We start from the raw sequence: 14,358 nt of genomic DNA on the forward strand, positions 1-14,358 counted from the left end.
AGCATGTGATTCTAAGCAGATTAACAAACATCAGAAGACAATGCATTACTTACCGTAAAAGCATTTCTGATGGTTGTATCTGCTTAGATTCACATGCGCCCACCCTTCCTCCCCGCTCGGATGGAAGGAACATAGACTTCCTTTATATCTCTCTTTTCTGTACTCACTCACGTCTATAAGGCTCCCTCAGGGCAGAAAAATACAAACAGAGGGACCTCGACGCGTGAGGGATTGTGGGTACAACGCACGTCACTATAGGGATAGTGTTACAGACACGCCTTGTCGACGTCCCCTTTTCGACTACGAAAAACAAAATGCAATACTCCGCAGTGACCACTGGATGTCGGACCTATGCACAGCATGTGAATCTAAGCAGATACAACCATCAGAAATGCTTTTACGGTAAGTAATGCATTGTCATTCTTCTTGCTGTGTGGACGAGGAAGAAGCATTTCTTGACTGTTGCGTTTATTTGCGGTTCTAAGGTTAGGGTGTTGTCCATCAGGACTCCCAGATTTTTTACTACCTTAGATGGTGATGATCCCATTTCCATTGGCCACGGGATGGCGGTTTCCTTCTCTTGGTCTTTGGATATGATCATGATTTCTGTTTTTCCTGGGTTGATCTTCAGGTTGTTGGCATTTATCCAGTTGAAGACTTCTTTTAGACAGTCGGTTAAAAGAAGGCCAAATATTAAAACGCAGTCGCAGGATTGCTGAGTGATACTTAACTGATGGCGCTCTAATAAGATACATTGGGAAACATCACATTTTGTTAGGGGGAAAATGATTTAAATCCCCATCCGCATATGATAAACATAGATAACATGTTTTGAATCCAATCAATGGCATATATTTGGACTTTAGCCTTGTCTGGATTTTTTATTAAAGTGTCAATTGTGACATCCGCATTACCCAAGACACTATACACAGACTTAAGCCAGAGCAGAAGGATGTCTAGTGGAAAACATATGTATATTGAGCTCTCTTAGGAGGACATTATGTCCAGTCGATATTGGACATTTCCTAATTAGTGAGCACCAACGCCAGTTATACAAGGCTTGCAGAGAAACTAGACCCAGCTCATAACGAATCCAGGAGACAGGAAGAGATAATGGTAAACTTTAAAAAAATTCCAGAATTTGCCCTCCCATTTGTCAAATGTAAGGTTAGCATTTACGGGCAAGGTTTCCAACCCATATAACAAGCCTGGCACTGCTTTCTGATTCCAATAGGTCAAAGCTGGTTTGATTGAGAATTTTCCGTATCGATACATAATTATCCTGCCTTGCAAAATGGCTGTGCTCACTTTCTTCTCCACTCTTTCCAGATGTGCTTTCGGTTGATTAATCAGTTCAAATATCATACCCAAGTATGTGTACTGTGTGACTACATTTAGCTTTGCTTGACTAATAGACCAAAGAAAGGTATGACATTTCCTTTTGGGTGAGTACAAGACTATTTGCGTTCTATTGGTATTTATCTTTAGTTCATTAGACACAATATAGTTATTAAATGTTGAGTAGGTTCTGCAAGCTGATTTGAGTTTTTGAAATAACCATGTCGTCTGCATACATCAGACTTTTAACTTGCTGGTCATTAATTTTAGGGGAATCGGAGGTCACATTTTGGAAAATTTGTTTCGCGTCATGGATGAAGTAGTTAAATATAGAGGATGCTAAAAGGCAACCTTGTTTTAGCCCACGAGCTGTGGGTATGGTAGTTGACAAAACCCCATCCAAAGAGACGCACGCAAAAGGAGGTGTCAGATTGGAAGGCAAGAATAATTTTGAAAGTGTAGGCGGGCATCGGTCACGTGTTAGCTTTTCAAATAAAAGCACATGTGAGATGGAGTCAAATGCTGAATGCAAATCAATAAAGGCTAGGAATAATGCTTGATTAGTATATCGGCATTGGGCTTTGATAGCGTTTAATGTTAAGTTGATCTGTGTGCCCATCCCCGCAATAAACCCAGTCTGATAGGGTCTCGCGAGCAATTTGCAAGGGTCCATTTATTTAAGTCAGTTTAGAACAATTTTAGAAAAGATCTTACCAGGGGAGTCTAAAAGAGCAATTGGACGGTAGTTTTGTGGCCTATTTCTGTCCCCTTCCTTGAAAATAGGAATAATGATTGATTTCCATGATGTCGGAATGGTACAGGAAGAGACAACTGCCTGGAAAATGCGGTACAGGGTACGGGCCCATTCAGTCCAATTAGCTTTAAGCATGGCGTTAGAAATGCCATTGGGGCCTGCTGCCCTCGAAGAGCTAGTTTTTTAAAATAATTTCTTCTATATCGACAAAGGTAAAATTTAGATGCCAACTGCTTGCTCGCGTTTGTAAAAATTTCGTTTGATCAAATTTGACATCGGCATAAAGATAGTGATAATATGCAACCCACTGTTGTTCAGTTACTGCATTTAACTGTGCATGCGCATCTGTTACTCGCATTATTCCCAAGAAGATGCCACATTTGAGCAGAGTGCTTGTTAAACATTGCCCTCGCCATTGCTTCACTGTCTCTCTGAAACATTCATGATTTGTGACTCTTTAACCAGTTTTTATATCGGGTTTTGGCAGTTTTTAATAGCCAACGGTTGTTACTGTCTAAAGCAAGAATAAGACGTTTTGTTTGTCTAAACTGTCTTTCTGTCTTTAATAGCCTGATCATATGCATGACTGTGCTTTATATATTTTTTACTTGGGATGGAAATCGTAAGAGCAAAAGGAGCTAGAATCTCTGTATATTGTACACCCACGTTAATGAGGTTACACATTATCAAACTCTCAAACTTTGAGACTCTAGCATCAGACCATTTTAATCTTGTCCTGGCACTGTTGACCCCAAAACCACAATTTAATGTGGCGTCTCTTGGTTTTGATAACTACCATGCAATAGTAAGAGCTAGCAATTTGTGGTCACTACAAGATTGAGCGGTGATAACTAGCTCTTGTGTCTGTCTAAACAGATTTTGATTGACATAAATGTAGTCAGTGGTAGTCGCACTGTTATTTCAATACCACGTTGTTTAGGCTGGGGTGTCACCCTTGACAGAGCCATTGACCATTACAAAATTCCTTTCCTTCATAAAATGCTGCCAGGTATCACCTTCTTTGGAGTTGGGTCTACGATTACAGCAATCTAGATTTAAATCTCCCATGAAGATAGTATGAGATGTAGATGCTGAGATATTAGTCAACTCTTAACAAAATGGTTAGACCATTGTAAAAGGCTTCATCTGGCCAAGCAGTTGGATTTCTATATATGTTCAAAACAGCCAAGGAAAGAGCTGCAATAGTAACTTTGACCAGTTGCAAATTAATATTTTGAGACGCCCAGGGTGTGATGAGCCCAATTTGTGGTTAGTGGCCACAAGGAGTCCCGAGGAAGGTCTACCTCCGATGAGTAATGCGGGTAGAAGTACTGCATCAGATCCATCCCATATTGGTGGCGTGATTAACCATGTTTCTTGAAGGGCTAATATGTGAAAAACGGACGGCAGGTTCTTAATAGAAACTTGTAAGTTATTATGCCCTCTTGTATTCCAACTGGCTATTTTTAGGACATTTGGATTTTCTCTCGTTGATGGTTAATTCTGTGCGGTAAATAATGATCCTTGTGTTATTGCACTGGCTGAGTTGGCGATCTGTAAGCTTTCATATATGTTGGGTTTTGAAATATATTCCTTGGGCTGATTTGGATTATTTTTCGGATCCTGTGCCAGTAAGAAACCCATCTAAAACAATGACATTTTCGCCTGCCAAATTGTATTTGCCACCACCCCTGCTGGAATCCACAATCTGACGATGGAACTAGTGGCGTCAGATACTCAATCTGCTCAATATCTCTAGAAGTAACATCTTGTAACTCAACAACATCTCTAAAAATGTTCAACACACTTCGTCTGTTAAGGTCGTAAGTAGGATATGGCTCTTCTTCTCTGCATTTTAAAATGAGGGAAACCAGTTTTTTTTTTTTTTGATGCATGCGACAGAAGCTGTGATGGTCTAATAGATCGTTTGTTGGGGAAACTGTTCTTTCTAATCTGTCCTAGTTCATGGTGTTGAAAATTGTACGATCTTTCCGTTGATATTGGGGGCTCACATGTTTGGTGTACAAATCTAGTAAATTGCCCTTCAACTTTGATGTCAATGCTGTCTGCCATTTGAACCTGTGGAGCCATAGGCGTGTTTTGATTGTGAGCACCATGAAGCGTTTCTAGCAGATGAGCGTCAACCGCTTATTTCAATTTGGCTATAGCCACGTGGTTCTGTTCCATTGAAGGTAAAGAGGTCAAATGTTGTGTTGATTTCACGCGTGACAATATTTATGGGCCTAGGTAACCCAGGGTCTGAGACAGGGTCTCAACAAGAGCATCCAAGGGTTGGTATGCAAGTGGTGGATTGGAGAGCTCAGTTTTGAAACTGTCTGCTTTGTGAAATCAATCGGAGGCACTGTTGGATTTAAGGAAAGGTTTGTACTAGTAAAGGCAGTATTGAGAGCTAGAACCTGATCACTTTCTTTCTGGACCATAGGGCTAGAGCCTCCATTTGCTTTGAAGAAAGCATTTAGTGTTTTTAACCCCTCTGCGTGCTGGCTGGTTCTTGGTTTTTTGATAATTACAAAGTCCCTTTGGGGCTTTTGTCTAAGAGGTCTTTTGCCCCGTTTGCCTAGAACATGTTCCGTAGTGGAGCCTGGGGCAATGGACTCACCCTCTTTAAGAGGCAACTCCTCAGAAATGTCCTTAATATGATTTGCAAGTGACCCTGAGTAATCACATCCTCCTGAATTGCTCGAATAACATTAGGAAACAACGGTAGTTGTACAGTAGTTCCAGAATTAACAGGATGGGAACCATCTGTGTCCTGGCATTGTGCTAAAAGTATTGAGTGCATTTGTTCAGACAAACTGACGCAAATTATGATTGAGTCCTCCAAGTCATGGAGTTTACTGATGGGAGGTTCAGGGGGGGGGTCCAAGTCGTTCACCTTTGAGAGCTGGGATTGATACTGGGTCCACCGCACAAGCTCCTCCAATTGCAAAACTTGTTTCTTAATTTTTTCCTGCATCACTTCAAACAATTTGTGTAAACCCAAGATCGAGGTATTTACAGCAGTGAGGGCAAGTTCTAGCATATTAGGAATTGAGGAAGGAGGAACACATCAGGGCAGTTTTGCAGCTCTGACTAGGAAGAGCAAATGACATAATTGCACAATTCGCAGGTGTTGAAAAGGAGTTGAGATATATCCTCAAATGGTATACAGTGCTGTTCACTTTAAATGGAAATAGGAGTTTCACACTGAATCGCATATATTGATATGCTAGAGCTATCTACAGCCATTGGTGAAATTGGTGAAATTGGAGAAATACTGGCTAAGATCTTTTCACTGAACTTCCTTTTAACATGCCTTGATTTTAAAGAGGCTACTATGGTTTTATTAGAAATAGCCTTTTCTATATATGCGCCCACCAACGGCGCGACGGGAGTCAGTTGTGCCAGAAGTACTGAAGAAATAGACGGCACATTAGGACTCCCATTTAAAGCCTTGTGCGTTGGAATTTGCGCATTTGGCTCAGTGTTAGCTCTTTGCGATGCTGCTAAATTATACGGGACTGAAGAGGAAGAGCCTGGGAATCTAGGTGACAGGGTAAACGGGGGAAGCTGAGAGTGGAACATTTGGGGAATGGTGCATGTTGCACATAATGTAGCAATATTCTCAGGCAGGTTTGTTTTTTAAGAATAGGGGACAATAACCATGAACAAAAGTTCAGGCTAGCTCAACAGTCAATATCGACAAAGATGACCCAGTTGCAACACAAGAAGTTACCCTTACTTCTGGGAATTGTTAAATAACGTTGACGGCAGCTGAAAAGAGGCGAGGCACCGCTCGGCGTGGGTATTGAGCCTCACTCTAAAGGGGAGGGTAAGCCACAGCCGCTACGTCACGGCAAAGCAGAACTTATCCGTGAACTTCTGTGCGCTTACAATCCCACTTTGTAGGAAGCAGAGGCACGCTGTTTCCTGGGCGGGATTAACAGATGTGTCAATCGGAATTGGTGCAGCAATCAAAATAGTCCGCTCAAAATAGACCGCTGTTTTTGCAGTCAACAGTTCACAAATTTACAGATCCAAGCGTGAGCAAACAGTCCTCTCGAGTGGCAAAGCAGAACTTATCCGTGAACTTGCTCGTGCGCCAATTGATTTGCACATCAATCCAATACTTTTGACCCAGCAGCCTGTCGATGTTTAACTTGTAATATGTAAAGTGGAACTCACAATCTGTGACATGCATCTGGTTGTTTTCTTTATCACCCCTCCAACTATAAGCTACTGAAAGGCCCCATGTTGCCTTTTATACTAGTTAATTATCTCCAATTTAATTGTTCTTAGTCAACTGTTGATTGCTGTTCCATCAAAGCATGTTTTTATAAAATCTTTTTTTGTGCGAAGAGTTTACAGTGTTGTATTCTAACCATTTTCTTGTTTTATATCCTGCAGAGAAACCTCCATCACCTGTTCGCGTCCAGCTTGTACGAGCCAACACCAACTCTTTGGAAGTCAGCTGGGGGGCAGTGCCTACTGCAGACACCTACCTTCTGCAGCTTCAAAAGTATGACATTCCTGCTGCCACAGCAGCAATGTCTCCGACAACCAACCCAGTCCCTTCTGTGCCAACAAATCCACCAAAGAGCCCTGCTCCTGCGGCTGCAGCACCATCTGTGCATCAGATGCAAACTGGTATCACCCTTTTGCCACAGGCAGCATCGCTTCCCCCCACGACTGCAACCATCCAGGTCATGCCATCAGTACCTGGGAGTCCACTGCCAGTCTCTGTAGCCCGGGCGGCCCAAGGTAAGTGTGCTATGGCCTTTTACCTTTTTTTATGTTAAAGCCCATTTACACTGTGCACTGTCGCCACTGGAGTGGTCCCCTGGCTGATCTGAAAGTTAAGAGGGTAGTTTAGGTTAGTAAAATATAGCAGGAGAAGGTATAGCGAGAGTTGTGATGTCCTGTTGACAGCTTCAGTTCTGTTAACACTGTTCACCGAGCATGGGTGCGATTTACGGATTGGTAGACTTTCATGTGCTGTTGTGCGGGACTGTGTGCAGATGTTGTGTTATCAGAGTTGTATGCAGAGGGTTGAGGTTTTAGCAGTTGGGTTAGTAAGAACTTTTTTACTTCGTTGCTTTGAACATCTGTGTTGGGTGGCTCTGCCCATGCCATGTGCTGGGGTGTTCCGTGGTGGGTCCCTCACCTGATTCTGCGCATGGTGATGCATGACTGTCTAGCGGTCTGTGGTTAGGAAGGTGCTGAGGCTTCTCCCTACTCCTGGGTCAGGAATGCAGTCGTTGTGGGGTTTGCTCTTGGGTCACCAAATGAGGGGGACGCTGGCATAGTCTCCCTGAGCTCCTTGGACCCGGTCCCCTCCCTCTGGGAACCAGGCGCTCCTCACCTCCTGGGGTGCCACTTGTTTAGCTGGGGTGCCTGTCTATTAGGGGATGCCTAATATAAGGGCTTGACTTGGACGTGCATGTTATGTGCTCTCTCCCCAGTTTCTTCCGTCCATGTGCACTTGTTGGACGTGTTCTATTTCTGGCGATGTGTTGGTTTTTCTAGTCGTTTCCGTCTGGCTCTGAGGTAAAGAGCCAAGTTTAAGTGGTTTTCAGAATTTTTGATGATCCTTCGTATTGCAAATTTCTTTTGGCAGGGTATTCCAACTTTCTACTGCTGTGTGGGAGAAAGAGTACCCCCTCAACCCCTGAAAGTTTTGGTTCCAGGCAGATGTTGCTTCATCTGAGTATTCTTGCCGGGTGATAAATGCTTGTTTACTTTTGTAGGAATTGTGCTCCTCGGCCATGTATTCTGTGCTTTATGCACATTGTTTTGAACGTGATATTTATTTTGATTTGATTGGCAGCCAGTGTAGCATTTTTTTAGCTGGGGTGATGTGGTCCCTCATGATAGTTTGATGAGAAGGTTGGCTGCTGCATTTTGTATGCGTTGCTGTTTCTTCAGCAGGTGCTCCGGCATTCCAAGTTATAGGCTTTTGGCATAGTCTATTATGGGCATGAGGGTGATGATGCAAGTGTTTTATGAGTGAAGGCGAGGAATGGTATGATCCTTTTTACTGTGTAGGAGGAAAAACCCTTTCTTGATTGTTATAACTTGTGGTTTTAATGTTGACACGTTGTCCATTAGGACTCCAAGGTTTTTGATTGCTTTGGACGTTGTCAATGATGTTCCTAGTTCTCTGGGATATGGTTATTTTCCTGGTTCTTGGGTACAACCATGATTACTGTCTTGCCTGGGTTAAGTTTGAGGCTGTTTGTGTTCATCCATTCATAGGTTTTGTTAGGGAGACTGCTCAGAAATGTGCTCATTCCCTTCTACCTTGGAAACCCCCAGCTCTTTCTGCTGGACATTAGGACTTTTAATTTCTTACCCAGAGTGAGAGTCCGTCCTTTTTCCCACTCTCATGTATTTTTATGTGTTTTAGACTGTTTCTTTTGACTTTGGAGTCTGACAGGTTAAATACCATCTCTTGGTGAAACTGTTTCCAAGAGCAGTGAAGTGAAATTGACTTTACATTTTGTAACTTATTAGACCCAGCACACACTACCTTACAGTAGTGTGCTGGAGGGGTTACTTAGTATTCCCTTTGTCTAGTTTCTCATGTAAAATTTTTGTTACCCTTTCCACGATTAATGGCTGATGGCAGTGGTTTGTTTTCCTACCCTTGTGTTTCTACTGCGTGCTTCAATTGCAGCTGCAGTAAAGCACCCACGTTTGCCCATTTTGTCAAAATGACCCGGTCCCTTTATTTGTTTTGTCTTGGGTGGGATTCACGAGTGAAGTCTGATTCTGGCTCCAGTGTCGCTAGCAGGGCAGTAAGCGAGGGAGGTGCCTGAAACTCCATGTGCTTGGTCTCATTGGTTACAGGAATGCATCCAAGGTGATTGGCTGGTGGGCTGTCCTCGGAGGACAGCCACCCTGCTGTGTGATAGACAGCTAGGCTGTGAATAAATGGGAGAAACCTGCATAAAAGGCGAGGCTTTTGCTTGGAAGGCAGAGTTGACCACTGGGCGAAGGAATCCGAAGAACTTGAAGAGACGCCTGCTACAACTCCTGGACTGTTTGTCCGGTGAAGACCTGCTGCAGTGCTAAAGTTCCAAATTTGCCTTGACTAGAGAAGACCTGCAAAGGACGAGTGCTCCCCTTGGGTTGGTGGGACCAATCGCAGCCCAAAGACGAGCTTATCTAGAAATCCTCTTGGAGCTGGCTGTACTTCCATTGCTGCTGCAGGAACCGAATAGCCAGGGAGAGTAACACCAGAAACAAGCGAATGTCTTTAAGTCCAACCCGAACGCCAGGAAGATCCTACTGACTCCCAGGAAGCAGGACTGACCAAGCCTGACCCACCTTAACAGTGCTGAACCGTAGATGTGAGGAAAGTCCATAGTGGTATCAGAGAACTGCAGTGGTGCTATTTGCGAGAGCTGAAAACGCAAAGTGCCACTGATCTGAAGTTTGCCCATTGCTGCCGCCGACCTTCAATTCGTAGTGGAGTCCCCAGAAGTCCCTCTTGTCCCTACGACTGAGGCATAGGAACAGGATCTGCAGACTTGCACAAGAACGGAAGCCAGCTGGAACCAATTTCTTCTAACCAAAGGTACTGTACAATTAAGGGAACTTGCTTCTTGTGTAGCCTTCCTAGCTCTCAGTTGAGACTTGTCTTGGTTGCTTTTGCAGAGTTGCTTCCAGCTTTGCGCATCACAAGCCTCCCAGCTTGTGGCCCTACAGTGATTCTATTTTATTCTACAAAGACTTCTAAAACATTATGCAAGACTTACTTAACTGCAAGAAGTGCTTCAGTTCACCCAGCCATTTGTTCAGTTAACATTGACTGGCCTGGCTCCCTGGAAGACTCTTCTTACCTCTGACTTTGTGCTTCCAGGAAAGGGTTCATTTACTTTCCATTGGGGGGTTAAAAAGTACTTGCCTGCCTCAGAGTATTTGTTTAACATTAGTTTTATACACAAACTTTTTTTTTTTTCACCAACCTCAGCATTGCTCTAAATGTACCAGTGATATATTAATGCCCACAGTGTCCTAGTATTTTCCCCTCTGGGTGTTGGAAGAGCTGTGCCATCCCAAATGGGTACTTGCTGATTTAGAGAAACTAAGTGTGTATTTTGAAGTGGATTTTTGTTATATATTGCTCCCTTCTGAAGAAGGCTTGTTCAACTGACTGTTAAATGAATAATGGTTTAATCAAGAAACATTGAGTGTAAGAGTTTATTTGAATGCTTGTCACAATCTCTGTGTAAAAACTCTACTGCACACATTGACCCATCTTGAGATGAGCCTGGCTGCTCAGCCACACTAACAACCTGTGTAGTACAGACAGTCAAGGTTACTGTAGTCTCCCAAAGGTTGTGGCATACAATCTTGCCTAACAGGGTTCTTTTAGACCGCTATCCAGCGTTGTCTCTTGTGCATCTTTGATTTTTATAGATTTCTCCAGCTGGGGGGTCTGGCATGGATTCACATGCTCATGAAAATTCCTAACAACCAATCACTGGTCTCTGGGTCACACTGCCCCCATCCAATGACTGCTCTCTACCTAAGCCCCTCCCCTGGCAGCCATCTTCAGATTTTTACCACACGTTCAAGTGTTGAGTCCTCTGATTAGCTCTCGGGCTTTTTACTGCGTTTTGCGTTTTTTTTTTTTTTCTAGAGTTTTAACTAATTTTTTCAGTCAATCGAGCCTCAAACTCCATCAAAACTTCATCCGATTAACGGGCTCCCCGGTGGCCAGGGCGAGTTCAGTGTCTCCTGCACCTTCAACCATGAGCCAATGCTTGGGTTCGGTGAAGAAGAGGAAGTCGGACCACCCAGGCAAGCTTCTGGAGAAGCCCCGGACGGCCAGCCAAGGCGGAGCGGGGTGCTGACCCTCGCTCCAAGGTGAAGGCCTCAAGCTCGACCAAGGACGTACAGGCCCAAATTCACCCAGCAAAGCCTTCCATTGAAGTTGTGGTTGTGTCCCTAGCGAAGGCCGCGGACGTAAGAATCGACTTTCAGCCCATAGAGAAGACACCAGAGAAGGCGATGCCCATCATGTCACCGTAACAGTGTTCCCTCGTTGAAAAGAGGGGGGGGGGGCATACAGTAGTCCTGCAGTGCACGGAAGAGGAGCTTTCAACGCTCCAGACCATTTTGGAAAAGAAATGAGTCGAGGCCAGGCCTATGGGAAGGACCCCCAACAAGAGACGCTGAGAGTGGCGATGAGACAGACCGAGGAGAAGGGCGTGGAGGAGTTGGAGAACCCTACACTGCTGCCTCCGTCACTCCCTCTTCTGCCACCTCAGCAACCACCTCAACACCCCAAACCCCCAGCGGGCATTTTGGTGGACATTTTCCAGGCACTCCACACCTTGTGTTCGGCGATTCGGACGAGGATGCCCGTTCTGCCGACGGAAGATCCCGCAGCACCGGAAGATCCCGCAGCACTGAGGCCATCAGGGGCACACTCTACCAAGAGGAGAGTTCACCCTCCACTGCCTTTTCACCCATCGCCCCACTCCCCTCCACCGAGGGAGGATACGGACATGGCGATTACGGGCACGGACGTCTGTGGGTTAGGAGACATCCCGTCTCCGGCGCCCAGAGCCTCACCACCTGACGAGATAGGCTTGTTCCATGCAATTATCTCTAGGGCCTCGGACATGTTTCAGCTGACGCCCCAGGAAAAGGAGTTTCTTGTATCAACGCTGCGAGGCAAAGAGGAAGACCGTGCTGTCGATCCCTCTGTTGGATGACATTTGGGACGAGGGGCTGTCCCTTTTAAAGAACCCGTCCTTGGCCCTGGCGGAGAGGGACGAAAAGTACAAGGTGCCGGACTCTGCACCCAAGTGTCTGAGGTCCCAGCCTTCCCCGGATTCAGTAGTCTTGGCGGCGGCGGGGAAGAAGTCTTCTGGCTCTGCTGCGTCAACAACCTCCTCCCACCGGAAAGCAAGGGGAAGAAGTTGGATGCCACGGGACGAGTCATCACATAGGCAGCAACGACCATCAAGGCGGCCAACGCCCTCCCCATCGTGGTGTGCTACAACACGGAGCTCTGGTTTAAGATTGCTCCCCTCCTGGACTTTCTTCCCGATGACAAGAGCGCGGAAGCATTGGAGATCCTGCAGGAGGGCGAGGTGGCATCAGACCATGCCATCGCGGTGGCCACGGACATTGCTGACACAGGGTTCTGCCAAATGGGCAACAGAGTTTGCCTTTCGGCGAGGTTGGTTAAGGGCTACTAATGAGGCGGACCAAGAGATGGCTCGTGCCCTGGGCACGCTTCAGCGACAGCTGTCCTTTGAGAATTCCGGGGGTAAACCCCAATGTTCCTCCAAAGGCTTCAGTGGAAGTTCTTCGCCCTAACGTCAATTGTCCCGCTCTTCGACCCAGGAGGCCTACATGGGCCGCAGCAAGACTGGAGGAGTCAACAAGGTCCCGAAGGCGGCACCTCCACGGCGAAGCAAGACTGAACCAGTCATGACATCGGGCCCCCACATGCGCAACTCAGTGGGAGGCCGGCTGGCAAACTTCGTCAGCATGTGGAAGTCCATCTCCACCAACCGTTGGGTGCTGGATGCGCTGGCCCACGGACTCACTCTGGAGTTCCAACGAAAGTTTCCGCGCATACCACCAGTGGCCAGGTAGAAAAACCACATCCCTCAGCTTCTGCTGGATGTGCAGGCTGCGATAGAGCTTGTTTCAAAGAGGGTCCGGAGTGTACTCTCGGTACTTCCTCATCAAGAAGATGGGTGGTTGAAGGCCCATCCTAGACCTCTGCCATCTGAACAAGTACATCAGATTCAGAAGTTTCGGATGGTCACCCTTCAGCACGTGCTGGGACAGCTGGAATAAGAGTATTTTCTATTGTCTCTGTGCTTGGAGGATGCCTACTTTCACATCCCCATTCATAAGGGACACAGCAAGTTTCTGCGCTTCGGAGTTCAAGGGCAACATTACCAGTTCAAGGCCCTTCTGTTCGGATTCAAGTCGGCGCCAAGGGTGTTCACCAAGTACGTGGCGCCAGTGGCGGCGCGACTGTGTCTACGAGGGATCCACATTTACCCCTATCTGGACGACTGGCTCATCTGAGCGAAATCGAGGGAGATTGCTGTCGCACACACGGCTAAGACCGTCAAGCTGCTGACGGAGCTGGGGTTCTCTGTGAACAATGCAAAATCTTGCTTGGTGCCGTCGCAAGACGCACTGTTTCTGGGTCTCGGCTCAACAGTGTCATGCCTGGCATCTCTGTCTGAGGAGAGGATAGCGGCCATCCTGGGCAAGGTGCAATGGCTGTTGACCCTGAAGATCCCAAGGGTGAGGTCCATAAATTCCCTTCTCGGCATGTTGTCATGCATATACCTCATTCGGCTGTGCAGACTGTGGATGCGCCCACTGCTAAAGTTACTCGACGCCAGTTTTCAGGTATTGGGAAGCTTCGAGGACAAGATCCCTCTCTACAAGAGTTTCCATCGAGCGATACGGTGGAGGGGAGTTCATGCATTTGTCGGCGGGCACGGCCTTCCAGACACCACCCCTTCAGGAGACTGTCATGACGGACACCTCCTTGAGGCCTGTGGCTACCGGAGGAGAAGTTGCTGCATATCAACGTACTGGAGCTGCGGGCAGTGTTTTCGGACCTCAAGTCTTTCCTTCCGTCCCTCAAGGGCAAGGTGATGCAGGGCTTCACGGACAACACCACCACGATGTTCTACATCTGGAAGCAGGGGGGCACCAGATCCCCAGCATTCTCGAGAGAGGCGCAGGACCTATGTCACTGGGCCGTAACCGGGGGGGGGGATGTGCCTCGTCCCGTTTCATCTGGCAGGAGTGAAGAACACCATCGCTGACTCCCTCAGCAGGGAGCTGCATTCTTGCCAAGAGTGGGAGCTTCGGCATTACCAAGTGGATCTTCTGTTCAGTCGATGAGGGAAACCCCAGATCGATCTGTTTGGTATGGCGACGAACACCAAGTGCCGGAGGTTCGGCAGCATGTTTCCCCAGCCGGGGAGCATGGGGGACTCATTCTCATTCCCCTGGGACGACCTGTTCCTGTATGCGTTGCCTCTGTTGCTGTTGCTTCTTCAACTAGTCAATCAACGCAGTTTAGCCTGGTGCAGGATAATCCTTGTTGCACCAGCGTGGCAGAAAACTGATAACTGGACCTTCTGGACTTGTCCGCGTCCCTTCCAGTGGCCGCCGATCTTCTCGCCAGAGAAGGAGGCGCGATCCTGCACCACGACCCAGGGCCGCTGAACTTTTAGGCCTGGCTCCTGCAGCACGAGTTTGGAAGA

General features: G+C 46.6%; 1 protein-coding gene across 3 annotated transcripts in view; it reads left to right on the plus strand.

Annotated features, from left to right (window-relative positions):
* Positions 1–14,358, plus strand: part of HCFC1 (host cell factor C1) — a 771,113-nt gene that overhangs the window by 309,838 nt on the left and 446,917 nt on the right. For all 3 annotated transcript variants that reach the window (XM_069645438.1, XM_069645439.1, XM_069645441.1), the window contains exon 8: positions 6,500–6,853. In XM_069645438.1, the coding sequence (XP_069501539.1) occupies positions 6,500–6,853 (354 nt within the window). The remainder of the gene's footprint in view (positions 1–6,499; positions 6,854–14,358) is intronic.

Source organism: Ambystoma mexicanum, chromosome 2p (genome assembly GCF_040938575.1).
Source record: "Ambystoma mexicanum isolate Mex_15411 chromosome 2p, UKY_AmexF1_1, whole genome shotgun sequence".
Lineage (NCBI taxonomy): Eukaryota > Metazoa > Chordata > Amphibia > Caudata > Ambystomatidae > Ambystoma > Ambystoma mexicanum.